General features: G+C 40.9%; 2 protein-coding genes across 2 annotated transcripts; one reads left to right on the top strand and one right to left on the bottom strand.

Moving 5' to 3' along the window:
* Positions 1 to 10,174: 10,174 nt before the first annotated feature.
* On the bottom strand, positions 10,175 to 14,207 carry evx1 (even-skipped homeobox 1). Its single transcript, XM_040020024.1, has 3 exons — positions 13,434 to 14,207; positions 12,381 to 12,616; positions 10,175 to 11,882 (listed from the first exon to the last, which is right to left on the bottom strand). Exons 1-3 carry the CDS (start codon positions 13,795 to 13,797, stop codon positions 11,355 to 11,357), a joined length of 1,128 nt encoding a protein of 375 aa, XP_039875958.1. The 5' UTR covers positions 13,798 to 14,207; the 3' UTR covers positions 10,175 to 11,354.
* Positions 14,208 to 22,231: 8,024 nt separating this feature from the next.
* On the top strand, positions 22,232 to 25,858 carry hoxa13a (homeobox A13a). The gene is made up of 2 exons (XM_040021542.1): positions 22,232 to 22,995; positions 23,575 to 25,858. The coding sequence occupies exons 1-2, from the start codon at positions 22,344 to 22,346 to the stop codon at positions 23,820 to 23,822; spliced, it is 900 nt and encodes a 299-aa protein (XP_039877476.1). The 5' UTR covers positions 22,232 to 22,343; the 3' UTR covers positions 23,823 to 25,858.
* The last annotated feature ends 1,625 nt before the right edge of the window (positions 25,859 to 27,483 follow it).

The following is a 27,483-nucleotide window of genomic DNA, read 5'->3' as shown; positions in this document are numbered from 1 at the left end:
TTCTGCGCCAATCTCCATCAATCCGCAGCACCTCTGCAGAAACCCCTCTTTCTTCATATTTAATGCACCTTGCGTTGCCAGGCATCGACTCTTTTTCGTCCCAGTGGGAGAGCTTTAGCTGTGGGGTTTTGCGAGAGATGTCACAGGGATTGGTGTCTGGGTTTGAAAATGTGGTTTTGCTATAATAAAACAAATGAGCTACTAGGTCTACTTTTTTATGTACAATTAAAGTCCCATTGCCTACCTCTGGAAAGCGAGACCAATTATTTCCTGCGCTACAGAAATAATGGCTGGACAAGAGAAAGCCCTGGACCTTTACATACTTCTCAGCTGTTAAGCCATTAGACTGCTGCTGTCCATACTGTCCAGCTGACGATGCTAACCACTACCTAAACAAGTCTTTACCTAATGTAAGCTAAGCCAGAGCTGTGAGCCATCCACTGGAGACCTCCTCCAAACCAGTTGTGTCCTCATAAACGAAGTGCAGTGAGAGAGCGAGAGCAGTGTTTACAGAAACAAAGGAGCGGCTCACCTCTGATCTGCCCTGCAATAGGGGGTGGGAAAAAAAAGAGAGAGAATGAGAGACAAGGATGCAGAGAGAGAAACAGAAGAATGGAGACGCCAGGGGTTACATGATTGCAGAACAAACTCATAAAAGTTCCATTAACCCGTGAGGAGTTAAAGAGGCCCTGTTTTCATTCAGCAGACAGCCGTCACAAACAGAGCATCACCATAAACCTTCCTTCCTTGCCTCCATCTTTTTCTTGATCTTCAGAGCCTGTACTCACACTTTGTCTCATTCCCCTCCTTTCTTCCCCTCCTTTCCCACATATTTGTTCCTCTTTTTACAAATATTTTACCCATCTGTCTTTTCGCCTTCACAGTGAATAACAGACAAAAACAAAAAAAGACGAAATCTTTACAATGAGGAATCCCAGTCTATTTCCATCTCCCTTCCTCCCACACAGATGACCAAAACAAGATTCCCTTGTTAAGTCCGTTCCCTGCTTAATCTGGGTTCCTGGTCTGTGAGTCACAACCTGAGGACGCCACAGGTCTATCTGTCAGCGTCAGTGTGTCTGTCTTATTAAACCACTTTGCCATTCATTCACTAACAGTTTTCATTTTGATCTGACCGCTTCAAAGAGGCGCTCACATCCAAATATGCCAGACGGGAGATCAACCGTGCACGCTGTTTAATTATTAGAAAAATCTGAACACAGAACACATTTTGATAAATTAAGTTGTGATCTCTGTTGCCATCTTCGCTAATGAGTTGAGATCTTCCAAAGGGATTACTGTAAAGATGGTGCTGCCTTTTTGGTGTTTCCAGTGCTAAATAAAGAACACATTTTTAATTCTAACCAACCCAAACATAGACCTCTGTATGCTCGGGTTCCCCTGGTCAGACTTCCTTTTCTGAACAGTGTAGCCATTGTAAAAATTTAACTGAAAAGGAGAGGAGCTGATTCATCAGGAATCCACTGTGTTTTATCGCTATATATGGAAAGAGTAATGACTGTAAGATGATCACTCTAGCTACAGCGCATCAGTTTAAGTGAAGTAATTCTAACAATAATTCTTTGTTTTTGTAATTGCATGATAGACTTAAAATCTACACATAAATGTTAGAGTATTTTGGGCAACATTTTTTCTATGATTTTTTTTTTTACTTTAAATATAATAATGTGTGGAACCAATCAAGATAATATTTGCCCAATTTTGCAAACATGCAGTGTTAAAGCCATTGCACGGGCCTATTTTAATCCCAATGTCCAACAATGTTTTTGTGGGGACATTTAAAACACCGAATGCTCAAACAGCTAACCCCACCTCTACATTGTCAGTCACCAAAGTTTAATAGTTTTAGGGAGGCCTGCTCCCAGCCAAACAGTGTGAGTGTTCTTTGAAATGCTCCATTAAGGCACTAAGCACAGGCTCTTAGCTCCTCTTCTGATACCCTCACTATCTGGTACCACCATCTCCCCTGCTCCCTTTCCCATGGTGTAACCTTACCTCCCAAACTGATCTTGCTCTAATGGACACACACTTGCATACAGCCTGCTTCTCCAGCTTCTTTAGTAGGCTATGACTAGTTTTATCTATCTATCTATCTATCTATCTATCTATCTATCTATCTATCTATCTATCTATCTATCTATCTATCTATCTATCTATCTATCTATCTATCTATCTATCTATCTATCTATCTAATATAGGTTTTCACAGTCAGTGGCAATTTTGTGGACAGCTACACTATATGGACAAAAAGCGTGGACCACCTACAGGAGAAACTCAGCCATAGAAGCCTATCCAATGAAGCTACAGACTCACAGTTTTTGTGCTGATGTTAATGCTTGAGGAGGTTTATAACTCAGCAGTGTTGGAGTCTCAGCACTCAGCAACCCCACTCTGAGCTGCTGTGGTTCTTAAATGCTTCCACTTTGCAATAATGTCACTTACAGGTGATTATGAAGGGAAGAAATTTCACAAACTGGCTGGTTGCAGTTGTGGCATCCTGCATGGCTAGGTGCTTGATTTTATACACATGAGGCAAACAGACCGAAAACACCTGAATTCATTGATTAAGAGGAGTCACAAAGTATTTTTGTCCATACGGTGTAGCTAAATAGCAAACCTAATGTTAGTGTAAAAAGCTGGTTGGTTGGTCTGTCTTCAGATTAAGTTTTGATTTTGCGCTGTCTCATTTTACAACAAATATAAAAAAGAAATCTTGTAATAATGTCTCCTAAATATCCATTTGATGGCTATATGTTAAAAGAGTGAAGTCTGCCCAGTAATTTTATCATTATTTTGATGTCATTACACTTGAGTCTATAGCCTGCAGCACTTTCAGAAGCGAACCTTTTTAAGTTGAGTTGACATCAGCAAACCACAGGTCAGCAGCAGCAGTGAGAGGACAGCACGACTCAGCACTTCACAGTCAGTGTAGGTTTGGGGTTTTTCGTGTGTTGAGTCAGAAGGTCAGAGGATTGGGAGATGGCGACGTGGACAGAAGGGGAAGCCCAGATTTCCCAATCACCCCCCCCCACCCATGAGAGACCCAGTAGACTGGGTGTGACGGTCATGGGACAGGGGCATAATGAGGATACATCACTGCAGCAATGAGATACTCTATCACAGGCACACACACCAAGTGACAGGCACTCACAAGCAGGCACACTGTGTACCTACTGCGTAAAAGCATCCATGGAGGCCAACATCACACTGATATATATTGTTCTTATTATGCACAAAACATCAAATGATCCTCAGCTGCACAACATTCCCACTGTAAGAGACTAAGTTAACCATTTTGAGTGATCCAAGCCCAGTGCGACTGTGGGAACACTCTTTTCCCTTATCCCTGTCACTGGAGTTGGTTCGTTTCTCTGGGAAAGAGGGGGAACAACTTTTCCTGTCGCCTTTAGTCACCGCCACTGCCGAGCAGTAAAGCAGCCAGCGTGCAGTAAAATAATGCGAGGTGCGGAGAGAGTTGGACTGATGTGCAAAGCTATTGGCTGCCGAGAGGCTCGTAAAATAATAACACTCCATCGTAAAACAAAGTGCTTATTAAATCATTTTAAACAATATCGCACAATGCGGTGCACTCTCTGAGCGGCTCCACAAAACACAAAGATCTCATGGGGAAAGAAGCCGAACAATCAAAAGAAATTTAATAAGCTGATAATCATCGTCACAGTGGGGCTCCTGGGAGACCCTAGTGCTTCTACCAGCACCATCAATAAAATGACACTTGGCCATTATGTGGCTATTACTTGGACTTGAAGAGAGAATTGTAATCTGCATCAGAGGAGTTGTGGAGTAGGACTTCAGTATTTTCTGCATTTCTAACTAGGCCTGTGGTGTAAAGAAAGACAAACACACAAAAACACTCCAGGTCATGCGTGTGTGTACAACAAGTTTATTATTATTATTACCTGTTTATGAACAGGTCGTATATTCGGTTTTTATGTCTGAAGAAAATACACCTTTCTCTGCACAGGTGGCCCATAAACACATAGACAAATACAGCAATTTTTTTTCCCACCATCAGTGCATAGGAAGTGTTATTAAAAAAGTAAGGAGTCATGATTTCTGTCAGCAAAAAAAAAGGATTTTCTTATGGATCAGTGCAGAAGGACACTAGACTACACATGACAGGATGTAAACTGGGTGCAGCCTGGGAAAACAAACCGTGCTGAGTACACTTATCAAGATGGGAGGGCACCTTTGTAACAGAATTATTTCAAGGCAAAATGCTTTTCCTGGCTTTTCCTTCCTTGTTTATCATTGCACAACTCTATCAAATATTTATTGTGCCCTCCAAATGCAAAGACCTTTGATTTGATAAAAATCTCTCATATTACGTTAGTATAAAGTACACAAATGCCTCAGTTTATATGGCTGCCAGCAATTCTGTAAAGAGAGCAGATTCAGTCTTTTCCATTAAGTATCCAAATCACTACAAGACAGGAATAAGAGCGGATGATCTACTGGTTACGTCAGTAGTTCAGATTTCCCTACGGGGCTGAATTCTAAAATGAATCAATTACCGCTGATAGAACGTAAAACCAAATAAAGTTGGATATTTGGATGATTTTGGATGATGTTGTGCTGCTGCTGCCTTCATTACAGCTACTGAATGTAAAACAGTATTTTTTGTGGGCTTTATTTATTTAAATTTCCTGCTCTCGTGCATGCTCTCTCTGTCCTCATATTTACTGTTTGTGCTCTGGTCAGCATTGAAATTCAGATATCTTCTTTTTCCCACTTTTCTCATATAAAGACTTTTCTGTTCCTCTATCAAAACACTAACCATGTCCACTCACAATCAAGGGTAAATCTGTTTTCCTTGTAAAATTTATTGCAGCAGTAACATCAGTCTCTGCTGCTTTGTCTCAATTGATGCAGAGTAAAGAAAGAGAACGCACAATTCCTTTTTGTATCTGGATTAGATCGGACTGGACTGCCTGTGGAGTGAATTATAAATATCGCCAGGTTGTGTTCTGAAGAAACAAACATAAAAAGTGGAAAAACAATTCACTTAGCTAACACAACCAAACCACTGAGTGTATTGTACAACACCTGCATACTCTTTGTTACTGTACCTTTTACATTGTATATATACAAAACAGTTTTCTTATATAGACTGCAATACTTCATGTTTTTTGTCCAAACAGTTCTGCCACATGTAATCAACTCTAGCTTCTCCACATCTTGAAAAATGTAATAGTCTGAATCCTGCAGATAATTTTTCTTTTCATTGAGATTAAATGCAAAACCACTGAATGGGTGCATCTTATGTAAACGGCAACAAGCCAAAATTCAAACCTTTTGACAATCTGCATTTTAAGTAAGTAAAATCTAGTCCTATAGCACATTTAAAACCAAAGTCCTTTACACAAAAGTAAAATGGAACAGGTTCTTTAAAGAAATAATGATGCTACACACATTCACAGTTTTAATTTGAAATAACCCAACTGTAGCCAGCCCTCCAATCACAGTTCTTGAAAACAACAGTTTCCAACAGTTTGACTGGAGAGGTAAGTCCTCAGCTTAGGTTTGGAAACAGTCACACTTGATCCTTGTCTGAGGTCATTTGGGAGGTTATTCCAGAGCTTTAGTGCAACAACAGCAAAGGCACAAACTTTTTTTGAAATAAGCGGAGTGATTGAGAAGCAGACCTTAATGATCTTCAGAGGATATGGATGGAGCATATCTACCACATATGCAGGTGCAAAAGCCCTTTAAGACTAAACACAAGCAGTGTCACTTTAACCAGATCCTCTAATCCAAATCCACAGGGAGGCAGTGAAAAACTGCTAACGCTAGAGTAATGTGGGCTTTCTTTTTTGTCCTGGTCAGTAATCTGGCTGCAGCATTTTGGACTAATTTGAAATAGGCAGGAGATGACTGGCTAACTGTGGTATACAGCACGTTCCAAGAGTATTTAGATATATCAGAGGCATGCATAACCCTTTCCAGAACCTTAATTTTTATTTATTTATTGTTTTTCATCTGGAGATCGTTCTGAGCTGGAAGTCACTGCTGTTAACCACTTCATCTATTTGTCTGTGAAATTTCAAATTTGTGTCAAAGATTATCCCACTGTTCTTAACCTGTGTTTTAATTAAAGCAGTTAAAAAGTCCATGTTATCCTTTAACCTTTAGTGGAAGGCCAAACAACATGACCTCTGGTTTGGACTCATTTAACTGTAAGAAACTGCAGGAAGTCCAGTTTTTATGACCAAAATGCACTCATTGAGCCTTCTTATGGAACAGTGATTTCCATGATTCAAGGGTATATACAGTTGTAAATCAGCTGTAGTGACGTTTTTTAAATGGACAGTCAAAGGCATCCTTGTATCTTCCATCCCAGTCTGAAACCCCTCCAGAACCAGAAGCTCTAATGATGATAAAAATGAAACATGGATCCCAATATTGTTACCTCTAAGAGACTGAGTTCACCACAACAGCTGTTTAATAGAAGATGACAAACCTGTACCCACTCTAAACCTTTTTTTATACTCTATGCAGTGGATAATGAAACCTTTCAGCAACATATTTACAATTTACCTCACCAATCGTTGTCATCAGGCTTGTCTTCCCACTTCTGCCTCAGGGATAGATTGCTGCACTCAAAACTTACAGTAGACTTCTTACTCTACTCTGTAGTTTTGCTTCTTATTTTCACCATATGCCTGTTCAGTACCTCGTGGACACTATTCCTCCAATCATGTGCAATGTAATGTCATAATCAGTGACTATCCCTTAGACACTCAAAGCTGTAGATCAGATGGAGAAAAAGATGATGGCTCAGTTATTTTGTTTTAGTCCTTAAATTTAGCATTTGTTTGTGTGTGTGTTTTGCAAGAGGGCATATTTTCATAAAACCATTCACACTGTACAGAATTGGTTAGAAGACACACGTTTGTTGTCACCATCTTTAACATGCTGCATGGGTCAGCATTGTTATATCATTATGTTTCTTGTCATTGCACACAGAAGATTACAGGCTAGCAGGATCCGTGCTTTTCTTGAAGAGTTGGGCTTTTCAGTGGGTTTTCCCATTGCATACAACTATAACATCCTCGTTTCACTAACATTACACACTTAGGCTGACACCTCTTTGGACAGCATATTTAAAATGACAGTGAAAAGCTATAAGTAAATATAAAGTAAACGCTTTGACTCAACTTCATATAGTATGTCGGAACGAAAAAGTAGAAGAGAGGTCACGTGACCATAAAACTGCTTGTCAATCAATTGTCCAATTGTTTTTAAACCTCTGAAAATGCGAGGCTGCGCATAAAAATTGCTGTAATTTCTAAACGGTTAGTCCAGATTTTTTGTTTTGTTAAAAAAACAAAAAACAAAACCCTTGAGTCTTGACTTAAGACTGGAAGTTTGCGCTTCAATCACATTTTGGTTGTATGATTTTAAATCCACTGCTAAAACAAATTGCATCGTTGTCGACCACAATGGACCTAACTGTAAGTTTTGGTACCTCTTGAGTATTTAACACAACATACCTTTCTTTAAATTTCGCCATATAGATGAAATCCTGGAAGGTTAACAAATAATGTTTGATATGTGCTGCAAAGTTTGGTGTCAGTAATTTAAAACACTGTTTGTTCTGTGCTGAATCCGAATATAATCCCTTTTCTGTTTGGATGATTGGCTGGTTGGTATTTTTCAGTTACAAAGTTGATCCGGCTTGCAACACAATAAGAAGCCTGCAAAAGATTTTCCTTGCTGTTTGAATTAATTGAACCGGTTTCCAAGATCTGCTTAGTACTCGCGATGTTTTGGGCCCAAACGAAAGACTTTCAGTTATCATATATTTAAGGAAGTAGACATTTACAAGGGATAATAAGAGTTTTTGTTATCTCTTGAGTCGTTAGGGCTGTAAACTTGTGTTGAGTTGTGCTCTGAGCCACAATTATTTCCAAATTATGACATTGAGCTCTGTATTGCTTCAAAGAACCACTCTACAAAACCAACCCAGTTTATCTGGATTGCTCAGGGGACAGATTCTATCTTGGGTCTGCGCAGACACCCTGAGAAACGGTGTAGCCGCCACTTAATTTGAACAGCTAACGATGAAGATTTAAGTGCATCTTTTGATAGCCTGGATGCGTCATGCTCTGTCTTGCTTGCTCTTCTTTGTCACATAAGCACGCAGCAGCCGTCACATTTTCTTGCTGCACATAGCTGTCTCCGGTGCACCGTAAATAATGTTGATAAAGACGCCTCCGAAAACGACTTTCACGCGTCCCCCGATTGATTTAACGTGACCTCCGTTTTCCAAATGATATTGGAAGCCTATTTAAACAGATGAAGGCTCAAATTGTCTTGCTTGTATGCGCATTAATCTCTCATTCATCATCATTACTTGGTGATTGGTCCTTCCACGCCTCCGCCAGCCTCTTGCGTTACGACAGGGGTCTGTAAATTAGGATGTAATCCAATTTAAACAGCGGTAACAGCAGCCACAGATCCTTTTTTTTTTATTATTATTTGCTGTCGGTGGACAGCTGCACTACACCACCCCTATCAAAATGCTTTGTGTTGGTTGTGGGAGCTGGGGAGACCTGTGCCAATTCGCACTAATAGGATCTTATAAGGCTGATGTAATTGCTGTTATGTGCGCAATCTACGAGCCCATCATATCTTGAAGCTCAGTCACACGCAATATTCCAGCGATTAAATGGCATGTTGATGCCGGATTAGGCCACTGAGGATTCAGCCGTATAGTTTCCGCGGCAAAGAGATGGGAGCCCATATGTGTGGCTGGGTAAATGTGGTTGTAATTTGCCTCACTTTAATGCGTCGTTTTGGCACAGTGTGACTCGAGGTTTAGATGGCCATGTAGTGCTGCTGCTCCTGTTGAAAGTCAGCTCCAAATTTCCCAGACTGTTAAAAAAAGAGAGAAAAGAACCCACCATGAAACCATTTTCCCTTTCCTTTTAAAGAGACTACACCTTCTGAATATTCCGTTAGTCCGCCCCGTTCATCTTTATTTTTATGGTGCGATTTTATTATGCACAAACTAAAGCAATTTTCTTGCGTGACCCGTGTCCCCATCAGGCTTAAAGACACCGGCTGATAGTTTACATAAATCTGCCTTGTGGTTTCGCCTCGACCCGGGAGGCTTAAACGGTGTATTATTCCAAACATATGCATTTTAATCAGCTCGGTCACACTTACAAGAACTCCAGTTAATAAGGCCATCAATCAAACGCATGCGCGGGAGGGAGCAGGGTGGGTTGGGGGGTTGGACTCAAGGGTGCCGTTTTTGTGGGTGCAGTAGAGTTTGATTAGAACGAGTCTAATAAAAAACAAAAACAAAAAACACTGTACCTAAAATCATATTTGGTAACTAAATTGTTCTTCTTGGTGTCTGGCTTCACTGGCAGGAATCTTCATATTTCATATATTTCAAATTCCAAAATCGTCATATTTCGGAATAATCAGAATAAAGGCTCGAGGAATGCCACCTAAATTTGAAGCATTTTTAAAAAAATAAAAATAAATAAAATCTTCATGTTCGATTATGTAAGCACGCAATTGGCCAGTTTTTCGTTTGTTGTTGTTTGTTTTGTTTTTTTTACTTCGAGGCCCAATTGAAATACCACACACTTTCTCGCCCATTACTGCAATGACTTCTAATCCACGACCTAAAACTCCCTTTAAAGGGTGATTTGTGTGTCTCTCCGCGGGCCGCAGCACTTAGCCAATCCTATTACGCTCCAAAAACTCTTTTAATTTGCTCGGGCCCGGTCAAATGCGGCCAATTAAGATCCCGCTGATTGTTGGCGCTCCTCTCCGAATGATCGATCTCTTTGCATTTCCAATATCTGCAGACACCTAATTCTGTCGCGTCTATTAAGTGGTCGCAGAAAAAAATATGAGTGGCGTTAACGGAGCCCGGGGACCACTTAACTGTCACGGTCAATCTAACGGTCCCATCAGGAAATAGGAGGGGGCGCACTCTGGTGTTTTGACAGCTACCACTTGAGAACAAAATTAGTGTTATTATTGAGGGGAGGCGGTAGGACTGGCGGACCTGAACCAATTGTGAATGGAGAAGATCCTCAATACGCTTGAAGCTGAACGAAACCAAACCAAAGAAGATGACGGAGAAAAGCAAAAACAACAACAACAAAAATTTGCTTGAATCAGTTTTATTCTATTGCCGTGAGTTTAAAGTGACATATTGGTTATTGGCTATTTAAATGGATCCGAAATACGCGTATAGATCACTCCGCACGCATTCGATGCTTTGACAGTATTTATTTGCAAATTAAACGATAAGGACAACCCAGTCATAACACAAAAAACAAAAACAAACAAAAAAAACAGCGAACCAAAAATAAAGTTTTATAATAAAATAATAATAATAGTAAAACAACGAAGAAAAAAAATCAGTCACACATTATTCCGTATTCCCACACAAATGCTAAACTGGTGTAACAGTGCAAAGCGAAAAACGGTTTTAAAGAAGGCCCGTGGGCATAATTTAATCACACTGTCTCTTTTACGGTCATGGGAGAAAACAGAGAAAGAAAGAGTGTTGGGTGGCCTTAAAAATGCTCATTTCTTTTTTTTTTCTTTTTTGATTGTCCTCTCTCCATCCTCTTTCTGATCTTTCTCTCCCCTCCCCTCTTCAGATCGTGCCGGCTGTGGTAATCCGTTCCCTCGGCGCCTTGTTACCTTTTGCCTGAAACCTTCCTGGCATTATCATTAATTCAACACTCAAAATTCACCCGGTCTTACATATACATCACTTAATAATTTTACTAGCATCTGCACATTTCGGCCCGGGCCGTCGAGAGGGCCCCGGTGTGGAGAGCTAGCTATAATGAGACGGCCGCAGTCTTTTAACAAATCCCCTTGTTAAAAAAGAGAGATGGAAAGCATCATTCTCGCGTAACTAACAATACGTGTAGGCTGATTTTTGGACGCATAAAATAATGATCAAGACCTTAACGTCATCAATCACGGAGATTTAAACGTTTCTCTGGACCACCCCGCTTATCTCTCCCCGTCTCTCTCTCTCTCATAGCAGTCACAATAATCTTGTAGAAATCAAATCTGAATTTCTGTCTACGCGGTCATATTTCAGCCCAATGTCCCCGGCTCTTCGATGGGATTATTATATTTCAATAACAGCAGGTCTTTTGCGCGTCTTATAGCTGGAGAGCTTTCTCTTCTCCCCAAGTATAAACTGGCTTTCACTGTTTATATACTGGCTACCCCACCCCTCATGCTGTTTCAGTCCTGATCATATAATACGTTAGGGTTAAAAAGCTTGTGGTTAAAGGCTTATGTGGAGCAAGAGTTATTTTTTATCTGGTCAGAGGCACTTCTTCCCTCTGGTCCAGTGTCACAGATGAGGATTTGCTGAGCACTGAAGGCGTGAAAGTGACAAACGCGTCAGTCCTGCTTGTTGGGGAGCAAGCGAAGTCCGAGCCGGAAGGCCTGGTTGAGATGGCGTTGGACTGACTGGAGTGACACGCCAAGCAGGAGCACGGAGTTCCTCCGGGACCTAGGCCGTGAGTGGGACCTGAGTACAAGGAAGGGTGTCTGAAGGCGCACAGGAGCTCGGGCCTCTGGTAGGGATGAGACAGCATCCGGAAACTATCGAGAGAGCGCAGGGGGGTTGAGAAAGGGGCGGCTGCAGGAGCTGAGCCAGCCCCGACGCCCAGGTGAGAGTAGTAGGGCAGCGGCAGGTGCGATGGAAAGGGGTAGGGCAGGTTCCCCGTGGCAGCCGCATGGCTCATCATGTAGGTGTAGAAGGCCGGATCGGCGGGGTGAGGCCAAGTCATGGCCAGACGCTGCCGTTTGTCTTTCATCCTGCGGTTCTGAAACCACACCTGTGAAGGAGACACAGCGGATCAAATATTAACCACAATCCCCCCCGTGACCTGAAACAACACAAGCACATGCGTAGATAATGTTTGGCTTTTTTACTCATGACAATATTTGGATTTGGGTTGGAGAAACTTGTTACTGTAATTTATTTATTTATTTATTGTGGACTGCGTGACATTTGACTAGCATCCAATCAAAAAATACCAACCCAAGTAAATAAATAAATATGACCTGTGGCTACATAACGCGGTGCCTGCTTCTTAATCTTTTTTTTTTTTTTGCTTTGTTTCCTGTATGGACTAATTTGATTTTACTCTATGAGATTATTTTCCATGAGATTATTTCTATCCATACACAAATAAACCACTGGCAGTCATTTACGTAAGCCTGACCATTTTACACTCGACGTGGATTTGATATACATCAACACAAGCTCACAGAGTACGTATTGATGGTCAAGAGGCCTAATTCAGCCCCACTTCCCTGAGATGAAATCTTACTTTGATGGTGGTTTCGGGTAGATTTAAAGCGGCCGCAAGTTCGCATCTCCGCGGCCTGGACACGTAGTTTTCCCGGTAAAACTCCTTCTCCAGGCGTGCTATCTGCTCTCGCGTGAATGCTGTTCGGTACCGGCGAATCTGATCTGCTGCGTAAGACAGAGAGCCCTGACCCGGGACATTCTTACTCGGCTCAGTACCGCACTCGTTCGGGTGGCTTGGAGAATCCCCATTTCGACCTGAACCAAAAACAGAGAATAAGCATATTTTAATTAGAATCAGGTGTAAAACGCACACATTTACAATTTAAACAGGACCCAAAACAAATCGAAACGCTTTATTTATTTCATTCGCTGCCATTTGAAGACTAGCAGGCTAACTCCATTATTTGTTTGACTTTTAGAAAAATAAGAGACATCCTGACTGCTCGCTTAGCTTCTCATTTGGTGTAGTTTTTAAATTAAGATGCAATTTCCACTACTATTATTTTTTTCTAAAGGTATTTTCCACGATATATTGATTTGATATGAACAATAATTTCCCTTGGTTGAAAATAATCAATACTTAAACTGTATTGTTTTCATTCGTTTGTTACTTTACCATTCGTTTAGTCTGAGGTCTGCTACTCCAAATGTTTCATGTATGAATGTTTATTCATAAAGATTTCACACAGAATGATATTCACAATAAACTGAGCAGTGGGTGCTTGCACCTTCACAGCTGCCTGAACCAATTGACAGAATTTTTTCTTGAATCTCCAATTTTTTCCTGGTGAAGTAGCCCATAAGCACATTTGCAGTACGAGTAACTCGTTGTCAAAGTCAGTGAGGGAAATGTCAGGTTACACTGTGGGTGTCACCTCAGCGTTTGCAGCCACACCGATCAGTTGACAGAATAGCTGTATAGCACCGACTGCAGCTGCAGTGTTTGAACCTGAAGCAGACCCTGGATCTGTTTCATTGAGCATAAATATTCGATTTTCTGTTCCAACCTACAGTGCCAATATGTTTATTGCTTACAATAGCATACAATCCAACCTGCACCCACACAGCCTACCTTTAGCTGTTGGGTAGTCCATGCTTTCAGGCGTGCAGCTGACATCAATTTCCTCATAGAAGTCCGACTCTGTGTCTGAGCTGCTGCCGTCTTTGTGATGATGGTCAGCCTGGTGCCTCTCTCCGGAGGTAGACGTGCCAACCAGCCTTGCGTCGGCGCTCATATTTCTCCGTGCGCTATCCTCCGCCGCTAGATCGCTCCTGTCGCGGGAATAGGGTGCAGCTCCTGGACTCAGACAACCTCTGTGGCCCGGCTTGCCTGGTGGTTCTCGCACGGGGCTCCCGATGGCTTCCGACAAATTAGAACCGCTCTTGCCAAGCTGACCTCCCTCTGCCAGCATCACCATCTTCTCTCTGCTTTCCATCACAAGCACGACTTAAAAGAAAAAACAAAACAAGCAAACCTCGTCTTCGAGGCGAACCGTCAAAACCAAGGAGATGAATCTCAGGTTGGAGGGGTGTGCGCGTGTGTGCGTGCAGCGGGGATGGCGGTGGGTGGGAGATTGCGTCCTAAAAGAGAAGGAGAGGCTTCTGGAAAAAAAAGAGGGGATGCAATCCGGTCTGAACCTGAGAGAAGACCGCTTCAGAGTGCCGAGTGGGAGCTCTGGGAGGGATCACCATTTACCCTCTCTCTCCCTCCCTCTCTCTCTTTCTTCAGAGCTGTCATTCTTAATGACCCAGTCTTCACGATGGTCCCCCCTGATGACGACACTCATTGACTGAATCTGTGGGTAAACAGAAGGAGCAACGGGAACGGCGAGATGGGGGTGGGGGATGTCAGAGGGCACAACAAGAGGCAGCAGAAACAAGAAACAGCATATTTAGGATTTACATGGTGATGTATCTGTGGTGTTGAAATATTGAAATATGCATTAAGTCATTATTATTATTATTATTATTATTATTATTATTATTATTATTATTATTATTATTAGTAGTAGTAGTAGTAAAATAATGTTTGCTTAAGACTTAGCTTTTTATTGTATTTTATTGTATTTTATTGTATTACAGTATATTTAAATTACTAATAAGCCATTTTAACGCCAGTTAATATGCTCAAATATTTTGGGTTTTTTTTCTACTTATTAAATAAAGTTCAGCTTTGCTTTTGCTCAAATATAACTAATTAACACAGAGTCATTTCGTAAAAATCATATCAGTCATTTAAGTTACATTATGTATTTACATTTTATTCACCCCTCCCTCCCCCGTCACCTTCCCCTCTCTCTTGTGATTGTTATCATCATCTTAAGTGGAGTCAAGTAAAGTCTCCAAAGGTCAGGTCTTGCGGTCAGGGTTTAGATAAAGGCCGATTAGAGATGAAAAAAAGGAAACGTTGAACCGAAACCATTCTCTTTATTCTTTATGCCCAAACAAGTTATGAAATGTGGTACCGTGATTTGCATTGCTAATTTGTATGATCATGTGTGCACAGCATTTGCTGTTCCAAATGAAAGAAATCCAAACAAAAGCATGACACTGTCATGGGGTTCTTTGGATTCTTATATCGGCAGTGGCCGTTTTTCCAGTTCCCCAGACGTGCAGTGTTTCAGCAAAAAGTCAATGAATGGTGATAATGGGAGCGCAAACCTGCTGCACACAGGGCTTGTAGCTGCTGTTTAGAAGTGGTCACATTTGAACTCTGCCTCCGAGGCGTAAAGACATCTTCACTGCACCAACGTGGCCAAAACATTTATTTAACACAGTTGCAGCAAATAAAGTTTTATTAAAAGCTGGTGTGTCTGTTTCTAAACTCCCAGCTATCAAAAATATCAGGCATTCGTGCTATAACTTAAAAACAATTACAGCTTGGGGACAACATTCAAACATCAACGTACCGTTCAAGTGCAACATTTTACAGAGCTGAGGCTGATGACTTCCTTAATCACGTTTCTCTTTGAGCACACTGAGCTACTTTATCCAGGTGGTTATAACAGAGGTGCCTCCACACATGCGATTTTCGAACTGCGAGGCTGAGTGTGGCTGCATGTATGTGGATGCATATCGTGTGTCACAGATAGGCGGTGTCATGTGGTCTCACAGAGAGGAGAGGGACATGTGGGTTTCCAGCACCCTCCGCTGTCCTTGTGCGCCCTCGCCTGTCCGAAAGTGAGAAAAGGCCCCGAGCAGCAGCCACCCCTCCCCCCGCGACGGATGAGAAGTGAGGGAAATTCCTTTGGCTTTCGCGTCCGACTCTTTCATCTGTTTGGAAAAAAACCCTCACCTCTCTTCTTTCTTTTTGTTGCTCTATCTATCTATCTATCTATCTATCTATCTATCTATCTATCTATCTATCTATCTATCTATCTATCTATCTATCTATCTATCTATCTATCTATCTATCTATCTATCTATCTATATGAGTTTAGGACACCTAAACTTAAAATAAAAAACGTACTGCGCAGAGTTAAAAATTAACTTGGAGTTGTTAACTACAAAATGACATAATTACGCCTAAGAAATGAAAGAACTTGTTACTTTTGTTTTGAAAAATCATAAACACTGGTCATCGCTCAGTGTTTGTTGGTCAAGCGCCAAGATCCTCGCTCGTTACGTAATGGGTCGCAGATAAAATCTTGTGATCACCCTGAGATAACGCTTCGAAAATGCTTTTGCGCAATGGGTGACCTTGTGCATTTACAGTACATATTGTGTGTGGCTTAGATAGTAAAGGAGAGCGGATTGGTTTGGAGAGCTTGCTGGGTGTGGAACGCGGTTTACTTATTTACATAAAGCAATTTCCATAGCATGGAACGCAGTTATTATTATTTTTTATTCAATGAACATTTGATCCACATTCTTGTGGCACAAGTGCAGAAAACTGGACTGCAGTGTAGGCGCCTCTCCAGTGTCTACTTCTTCAGGGGAAGATCAAAGAGTGGGGAGCGCCCCCCATGGCAGACACTGCAGAATGCGCCCCTTAGTTTTACTAGCCAGCCCAACTTGAACTTGACCATGGAGCCTGCGCAGTCTGCGTGTAATCCAATCCTTGGCCCCGGCGGTGCAGATCTGTCACAGTGTTTGCTTTTAGCACAAAATGTGCTTCAGTGCGCGATGGAATTGCGCGCGAATTAGTTTGGTGGTTGTTGAGCCAGCCGCTGGCTGAGGCGCACTGCGTTTCACACACAAGGAACCTGGAAGAAAATAACAATTTAGACTCTCCTCACTAAGGTGGCCCCTCCCGTCTCCGTTGCTTCAACTTGGCCTTGAAACGGGATGACGCAGCTACCAGAGAGTTAACTCGTTGACCTTGGAGCGAAACGAGTCCTGATGACTATACAGCTGGAAATCTCTGCTGTAAGAACTTCTTTTATCGCACTTCCCTGCTCCATCCCGCACACCCTACGCTATTACACCAAGGGCTTAGCAAGCCACTGAGATCAGACCTGTATTACCCAATTAAAAGGGGAAACATCACGGGGTATGGCTTACCATTAGTTCAGCAGCAGCAGCAGCAGGGCAACCCACCAGGTGCAAAGCCCCGATATTTCACAAGAGTGCATGCAATTCTTTAGTCTGGTATGTGGGTCCCTGGCATCTTTGAGAAAGGTGATATTTACAAGTCTGCCTGGTTGCAAATGTTTTTTTTCTTCTTCTTCTTCTTTTTTTGCCAGAGTGCCGCTGTCATCAGTCCCCACTGCATGCTCATGTGTCTCTGTTTTCTCGCTGCTCTCCACTAATTTTAGCCTCTAATAATGAGCTATTGAGTTATACTGCCGGCAAGATCATCCTATTCACATTTCTGGCCTCAGTTTTCAGGGTTTTCTTTTTTTTTTTTTTTTACCACAACCGCCGTTCAAATAATGATGTGTGGATGCAAAGCAACATACAAACGGGCATCCCGTTGATTTGCATGTAATTGAAGGCGTGAGACACATAGGTCCCGCAGTGAATAAGCCCAATGTTTTAGGAGTTTTGTAGTTTTACAAATCTCAGTATAAGTTAAGTTGCTGCCTTTACCACACCTGGTTGACTAGAAAAATACCTGCACGGAGACAGCGGGCCTTACGTCAACTCAACTACGTCTGCAATGTTTTTTTGAGTTGTTTGCCTTTAAATTGTTCATCCCGTGGAGTTTTGTTTTGTTTTGTTTTTTAATTAAACTATCCAAGTCTTCATTTTTTTCATTAAATTCCAGGTCGTGAACGCCAAACTGTGCAGGCCTTTCCCCTGCAAATGCCTTAAAACCAATGCTACTTTGATAATAATGGTTTTTAAACTATTTTGCAAGTTTCAAAACTCAATAGAAAATTATTAGGAAGATAGGAAAACAGTCCATGCAGAGGTATTTGATTTCTGAAGTAACGAAATGCAACCATTCTATTTCAATCTCCACATTCCGACAACATTTTAAAACCGGCGAGCCATTTCAGTCTCTATTTTTATAACCAGACAAACAAACAAGGAAAAATCACCTTGAGGTTAAGAAAAAGAAAACCCAATCAGTCGTTTTGTCGCGTTTTATTGACAGAGCTGCAGTTTTAATGACATTTACAATTTCGTCTTTGCTTTAGGAGTGCAGAAAGAGCAAAACCTCTGTAACGCAGCTTAACAGGTGCACATATTTAACCTCACTCCATTGCTCAAAATGTATATTTACAGTTAAAAAAATGGTTACGCTACAATTTAGAATGCAGTGTTGCATATTTGGGAGGAATTTTAGCGCTCACGATGCTATTATTGAAAAAGAAAACAAATACACTGAAAAACCTACTTCGCTAAAAAATATTTTATTTAAATTTTGCAAAAATAATAATAAAAAAATCCCCAAAACACAACAACAATAATAATAATGTGTGGATCAAATTAAAAATGTAACGATGATGCTAGATAAGGAGAAAATGACTTATTGTCGGCCTGATGGCATTTAAAAGCAAATAATACTCGCTGCAATCGGACGGTGGCTTCGGATCAGAAATACAACAGATGTGGAACCGACTGAACATGCAGTGAAAGGCAGCGCAGATCTGTATATTTACGGAGGTTCTCGCATGCCAATAAAGTGATTTCACATGCAGCTTACAGGCTATAGTTTAGCAGGCTGTTAACGCAACGTTTGAGCCCACGGCAAGAGAAACTGAAGCAGAGCGAAAAGTTGCAGCAAATGTGTCAGTCAAGAGGGAACATTGGGAACACCGTGGGAGTAAGGATTTCCTAGAGAACTGTAGACCTTTAGTTTAGACTGACTGCATGTGTCGTCGTCACCCCCCCCCCCCCCCCCCCCCCAAAAAAAAAAGAATGAAGTGGGCCAGCTTTCCTTGTTACTTTTATGCAGTCCGTCATAATCACAGTGCAGGCAGTCGTCCAGAAAATATGGAAAAGACAAGTGTGTGACCGCCTTGTGGTTCCCTGCTTTAACCACAAAAACATACTGGCTCTTATGTTTTGACAGCTTTTTTTGACAAAAGCACGTGCGATCAACACCGACATTTGACTGCACGTTCTTAGCACCCTGTTTTATGTCCCAATTTATGTTATTAAGGATATAAATTTATAGCTGGGCATAACTTTATATAGACTGCTTTACCAAGGCTTCATGGGCTCAGGCCGCGGATCAAATGCGCTCTTTCTTTCTCTGACTGCATAACTTCAGTGCCAGTACAAACACGGGATTGAGCCTTGATAATGACCTCAGAGAAAAGCCTCCAGGCTCTGCTGCCAAATCCCAAAGTGCAGTCTTAGAAACTTTGCAGGATGCTTGAAATAGATCAAGGGGTGCACGTCAAATTTATGCCATTTAAATTCACTTTGATTTAGTGGAACTTACAGATATAAGATTAATCACCGTTTAGTCTTTCATTTTTTTTTTATCCCGCTTACGTTTGTGCGTAAATCAGAGAATACAATGCAAATCTGACAAGAATTCAATAGTGAATCGTCTAAGCGTTTAAAGGGTGTTTCTAACGAAGGTTCCTGCCACACGATTTAAGCACAAGCCAGTGGTGAATTGTGCGTCTCCTCGGCGGGCACTGGCCCCCTCCTCTTGTGTGTTCATTGTACTTTGGGATGTCTCGTGTCTGGACTGACCACATGGACGCGCAGACAGCCCCCATGGCTGGTCTTCTTACCGGAGGAGAGTAACATGAACAAATAAAGGACAGAACGGAGATTAAAAACACGATTCCTGATTTTTTTCAAGAGTCTCTCTGGGGCAAGAAACTTAAAAAAAATGGATAGAATACTTTTATTAAATGCAGCTTGATTTAACATGAACAAAGTCCATATGCCACAGTGTGGATTAACGCAACCGTGTTTTTTTGTTGTTGTTTTGATTTTGTTTTTTTAAAAAAACGCTTTGCCCGTACCGACGAGAACGCCACGAGGCAGTGTAGTCAACAGGCCGGGCCTTGTAGCGAGACTCATAAATATTGTTGCATTTTGCTGATGAATGATTTCATTACTTGAGCTTTCTTGTACGATGACTTCAGAACCAACCCCGACCAGCTCGTGTTGAATCCTCTTTACTTCAGCCTTACAATTATTCAAATCCGCCGAATGCAATAACTTTTCCATTTGACTACTAAATAAATGTTGCATGTGACGCTGTTTATGGGTCTAAACGGAGATGTCTTTGAAAAGGTAGAGCCTTTGCAATCCAAATCCAAGGAAGGAACAGATTTCCCTTTGATCTCAAAAAGACAGACAGCAGCCTAGTTCTGAATGTCATAATCTTTCACTTTAATAATAAGCGTTACAAACCCACGTTTAATGGCTCATTTGAAAAAACAAAACAAAGAAAAAACTTGGTAACGATAATCTGCTATTTATTTTACATTTTTAGTCAAACTCAAAACATTAAGATTAAATCTCTTTGGGTGTTCTCTCTTTTGGATAAATGTGGAACTCATTAAAAAGAAGAGAAAAAAAATATCCATCCCAAATACTCTCTCTCCATCTGCATCATATGCCTCTTAAATCAAGCACCTCCCCCCAAAAAGATAAAGCATCAAGCACACTTTTTATTTATTTCTATTTTTTTTTAACACAAACTGCTGTCTTAAGCTTCCTTTTGTTTAACAACCTTAGTCCATCCCTTTTTTGTCGCCCGGTGCCAGCAAGTCTACGGTTCACAATATAAAACCAAACTGCCTAAATCCGTGTTTACTGTTTATTAATATCTAGTTTCACTTGATATATTATCGAAGTTAACGATGTGTTGGAATTTACTGTACAGTTGTTCATATTTTAGATAACAAATGTGACGGAACAATTTTTAAAAATTACTGTTCTCATATAAAATATTTGGCTTGAAGCTAAACACCTCCATCCATGAGTAGCAGCTTCTCTTTGGGTGTTTAGTTCCCCAGTCTCATAGCAGAAACAGTACACACGGGGACATGTAGGTGACAATTTATGGTGGATTTGGAAAATCTGGTAACAACCACGAGGGAAAATCCACCAGGTCCTACTGCAGTGAATAGACGGAGAGCCACTGGTCATAAACACTAACCAGCAGACCAGACACACACACACACACACACACACACACACACACACACACACACACACACACACACACACACACACACACACACGTTTTCTTTTTCACACATGTCTACCCCCAACACCCCCAAAAGAATAATAAAACAAAACCCCAGCCCTATTCTTTTTACATTTCCAACGCTGGGATTCAAAGGTAGGCCTACGTGCCACCCAGAAGAAGAAGTAGAAGAAGGAGCGGGTTCGAACTAGTTCGCAAGAGTAAACAGGGGAGATAACAAAATGACAGTAAAAGTTAATGTCCTCCAATAGCGTTCATTGGGACAGGAATTCTCACCCCTCTTCCGCTCTTTTCAAGAGCTCAGACGGTCTCTTCAAAGCCTGAATAGGCCGAGGGACTGGATGGCTAGACAGCAACATTCAACTTGACCTTGGCCTCCAACCGCGTTTACGTCCTATGCAAAAACACGCACACACACCATGTCGAGAGCTTTTCTGATTTCTGATTTTGCATACTGTAAACATGTCTGAAGTCAAGTGTATAAAATAATCCCCCACAACACGAGATTATCTCTCATGTCCTCTTTTCTCTTTTTTTTTAAACTGCTATCGAAATACACAAGTGAACCCTGTCTCCTTTTCAGAACTACACGCATGCGCCTCATTATACGTGTTTATATATATTATATATGTGTTATTTCAATACCTCCAAGTTACTAGGATCAAACTTTTTTTTTCATCTTACACGTCCTATCTGATAAAGCGCAAACAGAGGCGTATCAGCGGGAGACAGAAATACCCTGTTTAATTCCGTGTATATCGGTGCAATGCACAGATATATCAGACTTTATTTTTACACTAAGAAGGTTCTGTTGTAAAGAGTGTTATAATATTAGAATTTGTACAGCGAGGCAAACAAAGGCAGGTCAGTATGCATGCGTAAAGGCTAAAAGCGGTGTATATGAGTCATATGTAACTGCCTGGGTCACAACGGTTTTCTTTCTTTTTTTTAAAAAAAAATGTTGCATATCTTTAAATAATCGACTCTTGTTTGCATTTTATATGTGAAAATAAGCATTTCTCCTCTCAAAATGACGAAATTCTATCATTTGGATGCATGAAACCTAAATGAGCGTAAGCACAGATTCATGTAAATTGTACCTTACGTTCTGTTTTGAAATTAATGCACATCATCCATGCTGGTTAAATCAAATATGACAAAAGTCAAACCCCTCGATAGGTGCAGTCACCTTCCCTTCGCCGCATTTTTCTCCATTTAATTATCTGCTGATGTTTACCGTCCTCTTTGCATAGCCCGGTCACGTGTCCACATCTGGACCAATAACAGCGCCACATCTGCGCTCTTGTGCGCGTCAGAGTGGCTTTACTCTCCGGGAAGCAGTATCTCCCTTTTTTCAGTCTGAGGGCTTTTTAAAAAAGAGCCATAAGCTTCAATGTTGGATGCCGTGCTATGACAACGTCACTGCTCCTCCGTCCTCGCTGGGTCGACCCGTCGGTGATGTTCCTCTACGACAACGGCGGCGGTTCCGATGAAGTAAGCAAGAACATGGAGGGTTTTGCTGGTGGCAACTTTGCTGCGAACCAGTGCAGGAATCTGATGGCGCACCCCGCATCCCTGGCACCAAGCACGGCGTACTCGTCCAGCGACGTGCACACCTCCGGGATGGGCGAGCCTGTGAAACAGTGCAGCCCCTGCTCTGCAGCTCAGAATTCGTCCAGCGCGTCCCTGCCGTACGGGTACTTCGGTTACCCGTGCAGAATGTCGCATCACAGCAGCATAAAGTCGTGCGGAGCGCAGCCCCCCTCCGCGTATGGGGAGAAATACATGGACACGTCCGCCTCAGGCGACGATTTCGCCTCCCGGGCAAAGGAATTTGCTTTTTATCCAACGTATCCCTCTGGCCCGTACCAACCTGTCCCCAGTTACCTGGACGTCCCAGTAGTGCCAACTATCAGCGCGTCTTCAGAGGCCAGACACGAGTCTCTTCTGCCTATGGAGAGCTACCAACCGTGGACTCTCGCTTCCAACGGCTGGAACAGCCAGGTCTACTGCGCCAAGGAGCAGCCTCAGCCCGGACACATGTGGAAATCCTCCATACCAGGTAGGCATGTGCCTTACACAGAATCCATCCTTTACAGGAAGCAGCTTTTTGACAATTTAAGTCCGATAGTACACACAGCAAATCCAGTATGTATGGTGCAGTAGTACATGGCGTGTTGATAAAATCTCCCTCACTGTGGGAAGAACATCTCAAATGTATGCTATAACTACGTTATAGCCAAAACTATAGTTTAACCACAAATAAGCGACAATACAGCAAAGAGCGTTAAAACGACTAGATTGATATGAGGACGCTTTAAAATGCGCTAAGTTGCGTTTTCCTTTGAGAAAATTACACAAATACATTTTTCTATTGTTTTATCAATCACTTATCATTAAAGAGTCAAGCCTGTCCAGTTGGTTTGAGGATTTCCCATTTTCATCAATAACCTCAAATATCATGAAATATTTTATTTTATTTAAAAAAAAAGTTTGAAAGTGTGTCACTCAACTATTTACATTTTCTTTTTTTTTATTTCGTGGGAGGGAAATTTTATTCTGAGAGTAAGTTTAGAGGCAGATTATCACATGTTCTTTTGTCTCTCTCTCTCTCTCTCTCTGTCTTTTTTTCCCTTCTCAGACGCAGTGTCTCACGCCGGGGGAGACTCCGGGTCTTATCGACGTGGAAGAAAGAAGCGCGTGCCATACACCAAGGTGCAACTGAAGGAACTCGAGCGCGAGTACGCCGCCAATAAATTTATCACAAAGGACAAAAGGAGGAGGATATCCGCTCAGACCAACCTGTCCGAGCGACAGGTCACGATATGGTTTCAAAACAGACGCGTAAAGGAGAAGAAAATCGTCAACAAGCTGAAAACTATCAGCTAGTTTCTTTTTCTTTTTTCTCTTTTTCTCTTTTTTCTTTTTTTTTTTTTTTACACATTTTTTGATTTTTAGATGACGGACAAAATCTATGGGAAATTAAAACACACACACACACGCACGCACACACACACACACACACACACACACACACACACACACACACACACTGACACATGGATTAGGGCAAGCAGCTCCTTCATGACCGATTATGATTCATATGTATGTAGGCAAATGTTTTCCCGGAGCTCCCCAGACAAACTTTCCGGACCCACCTCTTCCTGCTACTTGTTGTTAAATATTGTTCAGAGACTCGAGTGGGAGAAAAGAGAAAATGTATAGCTGCAGTAGGCGTGACTTCTTCTTCTTCTTCTTGTTAATATTATTATTATTTTCTTTTGGCATGCTCACTCTCAAAGTGACCTCAGGTGTGTGCGCCACCGAGCTACACCTTTATCTAGACTACAACTTTTTAACGAGAGTGATAAATGGAAGATTCACAGGAAGTGACGGTGTGACAAATTTGGACCTTGTGGGATGTTAAATATTAATCAATCCCGGCTTCTTCTTCTTCTTCTTTTTTTTTAAAAAAAAACCTACCCACATGTTTAACTTGTATGAAGTGTAGTTTTATCATATGAATCCGTGCTCTCATGCATATTCAGTCCATGGTGCAATTCTTATTATCATGCTTAGATAATCGTCATATGATATGACTGATGTGTGTTCATGTCAATCATAGCTTTTATAATGTGTGTGCGTATTCTTGTGTTTGTAAATAAGTGTAAAAGTAAATTCCGGCGTGATATCCAGGTTGTGTGTGAGTCCCAATATGTCGGCGTTAAAGTCCGTCCCAATAAAATATGGACTTGGTTGAATTTTATCTAAGTTTTTATCCTTTGAGTTTATTTGAGTGATTATAGCTCAATTTAATATAAACATTATTTTTCCTTTAAACGTATTTACCTTTCTTAAGAACAAAAAAAGGCGAATTTTCCTTTTTTACGAGATAGGAATTTAAAATACGATGAAGGCCCGCAGATTTGCTGTAGAGACGCACAGCCAGCTTTTACAGTTATACTATCTCGTAGTGGCTTTGCTGGGTTTGAGGTGAACTTTATCCAGAAATGCTATATACAAATTCTATTTAGAAAGTCAAATATTTGAACTGTGCTGTAGACTCCCGTTTGGCTGTGGGATTAGAGGAAATAAATCAGTTGAGGCTGGTCTGTGCTGAAATATAAGCTTACATCGCCATCTAGTGACGACTGTGGAAAATACTGTAGTGGTCAGGACATCCCATTTAAAGCTTAGAGGCCTGAATAATGATAATAATAATAATAATAATAATAATAATAATAATAATAATAATAATAATAATAATAATAATAATGAACTTAGTCAGTAGCCCTAGTGTTTAAGCCTTGACTTTGACCACGCGGGAGAATAAACATACGCAGGAGGAACAAGTGGAACCACAATTTATTTTTTATTGAAGACATATTAAACTTTGCGATATGTCCGCAGTGCTCACACGGACTCACTGCACACTGGAAACCATTGATTTAATATTAAAGTTTTTTTCTGTGTGTTAAAGTCAAAGTTAAGCGTTTGTGAAAGAGCGCCGAGATTGTGTGTTTTTTAAACTAAAATCAAAGCAAACAAAAATGTATATTAATATTTATATAATTTGCAAAAAGCCCAAATATTTTCCGGATTGATGAATCAGAATGTTTCTTTTGGCAAAGTATTCACCTTCGTTGCTCTTTGTTGAAAATGTGAGAGAACAAAAAAACAGTGAACACTTATGAGAATCCCCGTATCTGTTTGATTATGCTTTGTTGTTTTAAGTAGGCTTACATTGAAACTCCCTTTAAAAGGTCAAAGAGAATGCCTTAGAAATTTCGACCTATACCCGACGACTGGATTGCAGAGTTTATTCAGAGGGTTACGTGTTTGGTGTCTTCCCGACAGCACTGTTTCGCACGGAACTGTTTCATTTCAAAACAATGAAAAATAAAAACATGGAAATAAATAACATATTTAATGTGTGTTTAGATTTATTTTCCTAAATAAAATGTGAATTAAAAAGGTCAGAATTTCTAGGTATGGTGTAAATGTTATTGTGTACATTGTGTCTGTCTGTTAAATTGTTATCCTTAAATATTTTCTTGAGAGACTACGTAGTGTTGCGTACTACAGTTAATCGCATCACCAGATAGTTGTCAGTCGTGAAATCGCAGACATCGCCATACCCACTGGGTTAACCTTAAGGTTTAATAAAAAATAATAAATTAAATATTTAAACGTTGTTACATATCTATATCTATATCTATCTATCTATCTATCTATCTATCTATCTATCTATCTATCTATATATATATATATATATATATATATATATATATATATATATATATGTATGTGTGTGTGTGTGTGTGTGTAAATATTTAAATGTTGTTAAATATCATGATATATATATATATATATATATACACATACATATGTATACATAGATAGATAGATAGATAATTATTATTAATTTAAACATCTTATTTCATCTTATCATGTTTTTTATCACCTAATGACGAGGATAATGTTGTTAATTTATTATTATTATTACTACTTACTTACTTATTTACTTACTATATAGTTTATTCATTAGCATAATCAATATCCTCTTTGTTGTTTGGTTATAGCCAAAACCCCAGTCGCTTAGTCTGACTGAAATTTTCAGCCTTATTTGTGTCATTTATATGCATAGGTCTAATATCTACTTTATGTTCCTTTTTTGTTTGCTGTTCTTAGGCTTTGAACAGATTTTGATCAGCGAGTTTAATTTACCATTCATACGGTATTTACTTTCGTTTGCGCGTTAAAAACCCACCTTAGTAGGATGAAAACAAACATTTGCTATGGGTTGCATAAAGTAAGTCAACAGTGGGCCGGACTATGAACCGTTTTTAAATGCTCTGTAGTGCCATATCTTGTGCTCCTGTCACGCACATGCCCAGCTGGCTGATCAGGACAAACACCAGAGCCATGTGAGACAGCAGTCAGAGAGCAGGAAATGTGATGTTACGTCTCTGCCACGTTTTCTGACGTCGGCGCGGCGGGGCGCGCACGTGTTAAACAAGCACATAGATGTGGAGAAAAGTTTGATGTCTGACTCCAGAACGCGCCTCTGCTCCCGAAAAACACGCACAGGAAAGCGTTGAAGAGGCGGAAGCTGCGGAGCGGAAGTTACTTGTAGCATTACCTAAGTGTAAGTTTATTGGCTACGAGGAAGTAGAGCGTGTTGCTATTGGCTTAGTGAAAACCAAAATAAACACGAAAGTCCCGCCTGCAGCCTGAGAAACAACGTGAGAGTCCAAAGCTCAAAGCGCAATGCTCCGCCTACCCCTCTCTCCTCGCGAGAGCCATCTTTGATTGGACCGTGGCTGGAAAACTCTAGAGGCTGGACCGCACTGTGTTCAAAAATTGAATTCTGCTGCCACACTAAGGATAAAGAGTGTATTACAGCTTGTTTTAGAGAATAAAAAAGGTTTCAATCAGCATGTTCTAGAACGTCAAATAAACTAGAGAATGAGTTTTGAAAGCGCAGAAATTTCAACGCGTTCCTATTTTACTATCAGCTTTTAATTTACACAGTGGGAAGTAATGATAA

Source organism: Simochromis diagramma, unplaced genomic scaffold (assembly GCF_900408965.1).
Source record: "Simochromis diagramma unplaced genomic scaffold, fSimDia1.1 OVJJ01000753.1, whole genome shotgun sequence".
Lineage (NCBI taxonomy): Eukaryota > Metazoa > Chordata > Actinopteri > Cichliformes > Cichlidae > Simochromis > Simochromis diagramma.
Note: the sequence above shows the minus strand (reverse complement) of the source record. Positions and strands in the feature narration are given on the sequence as shown.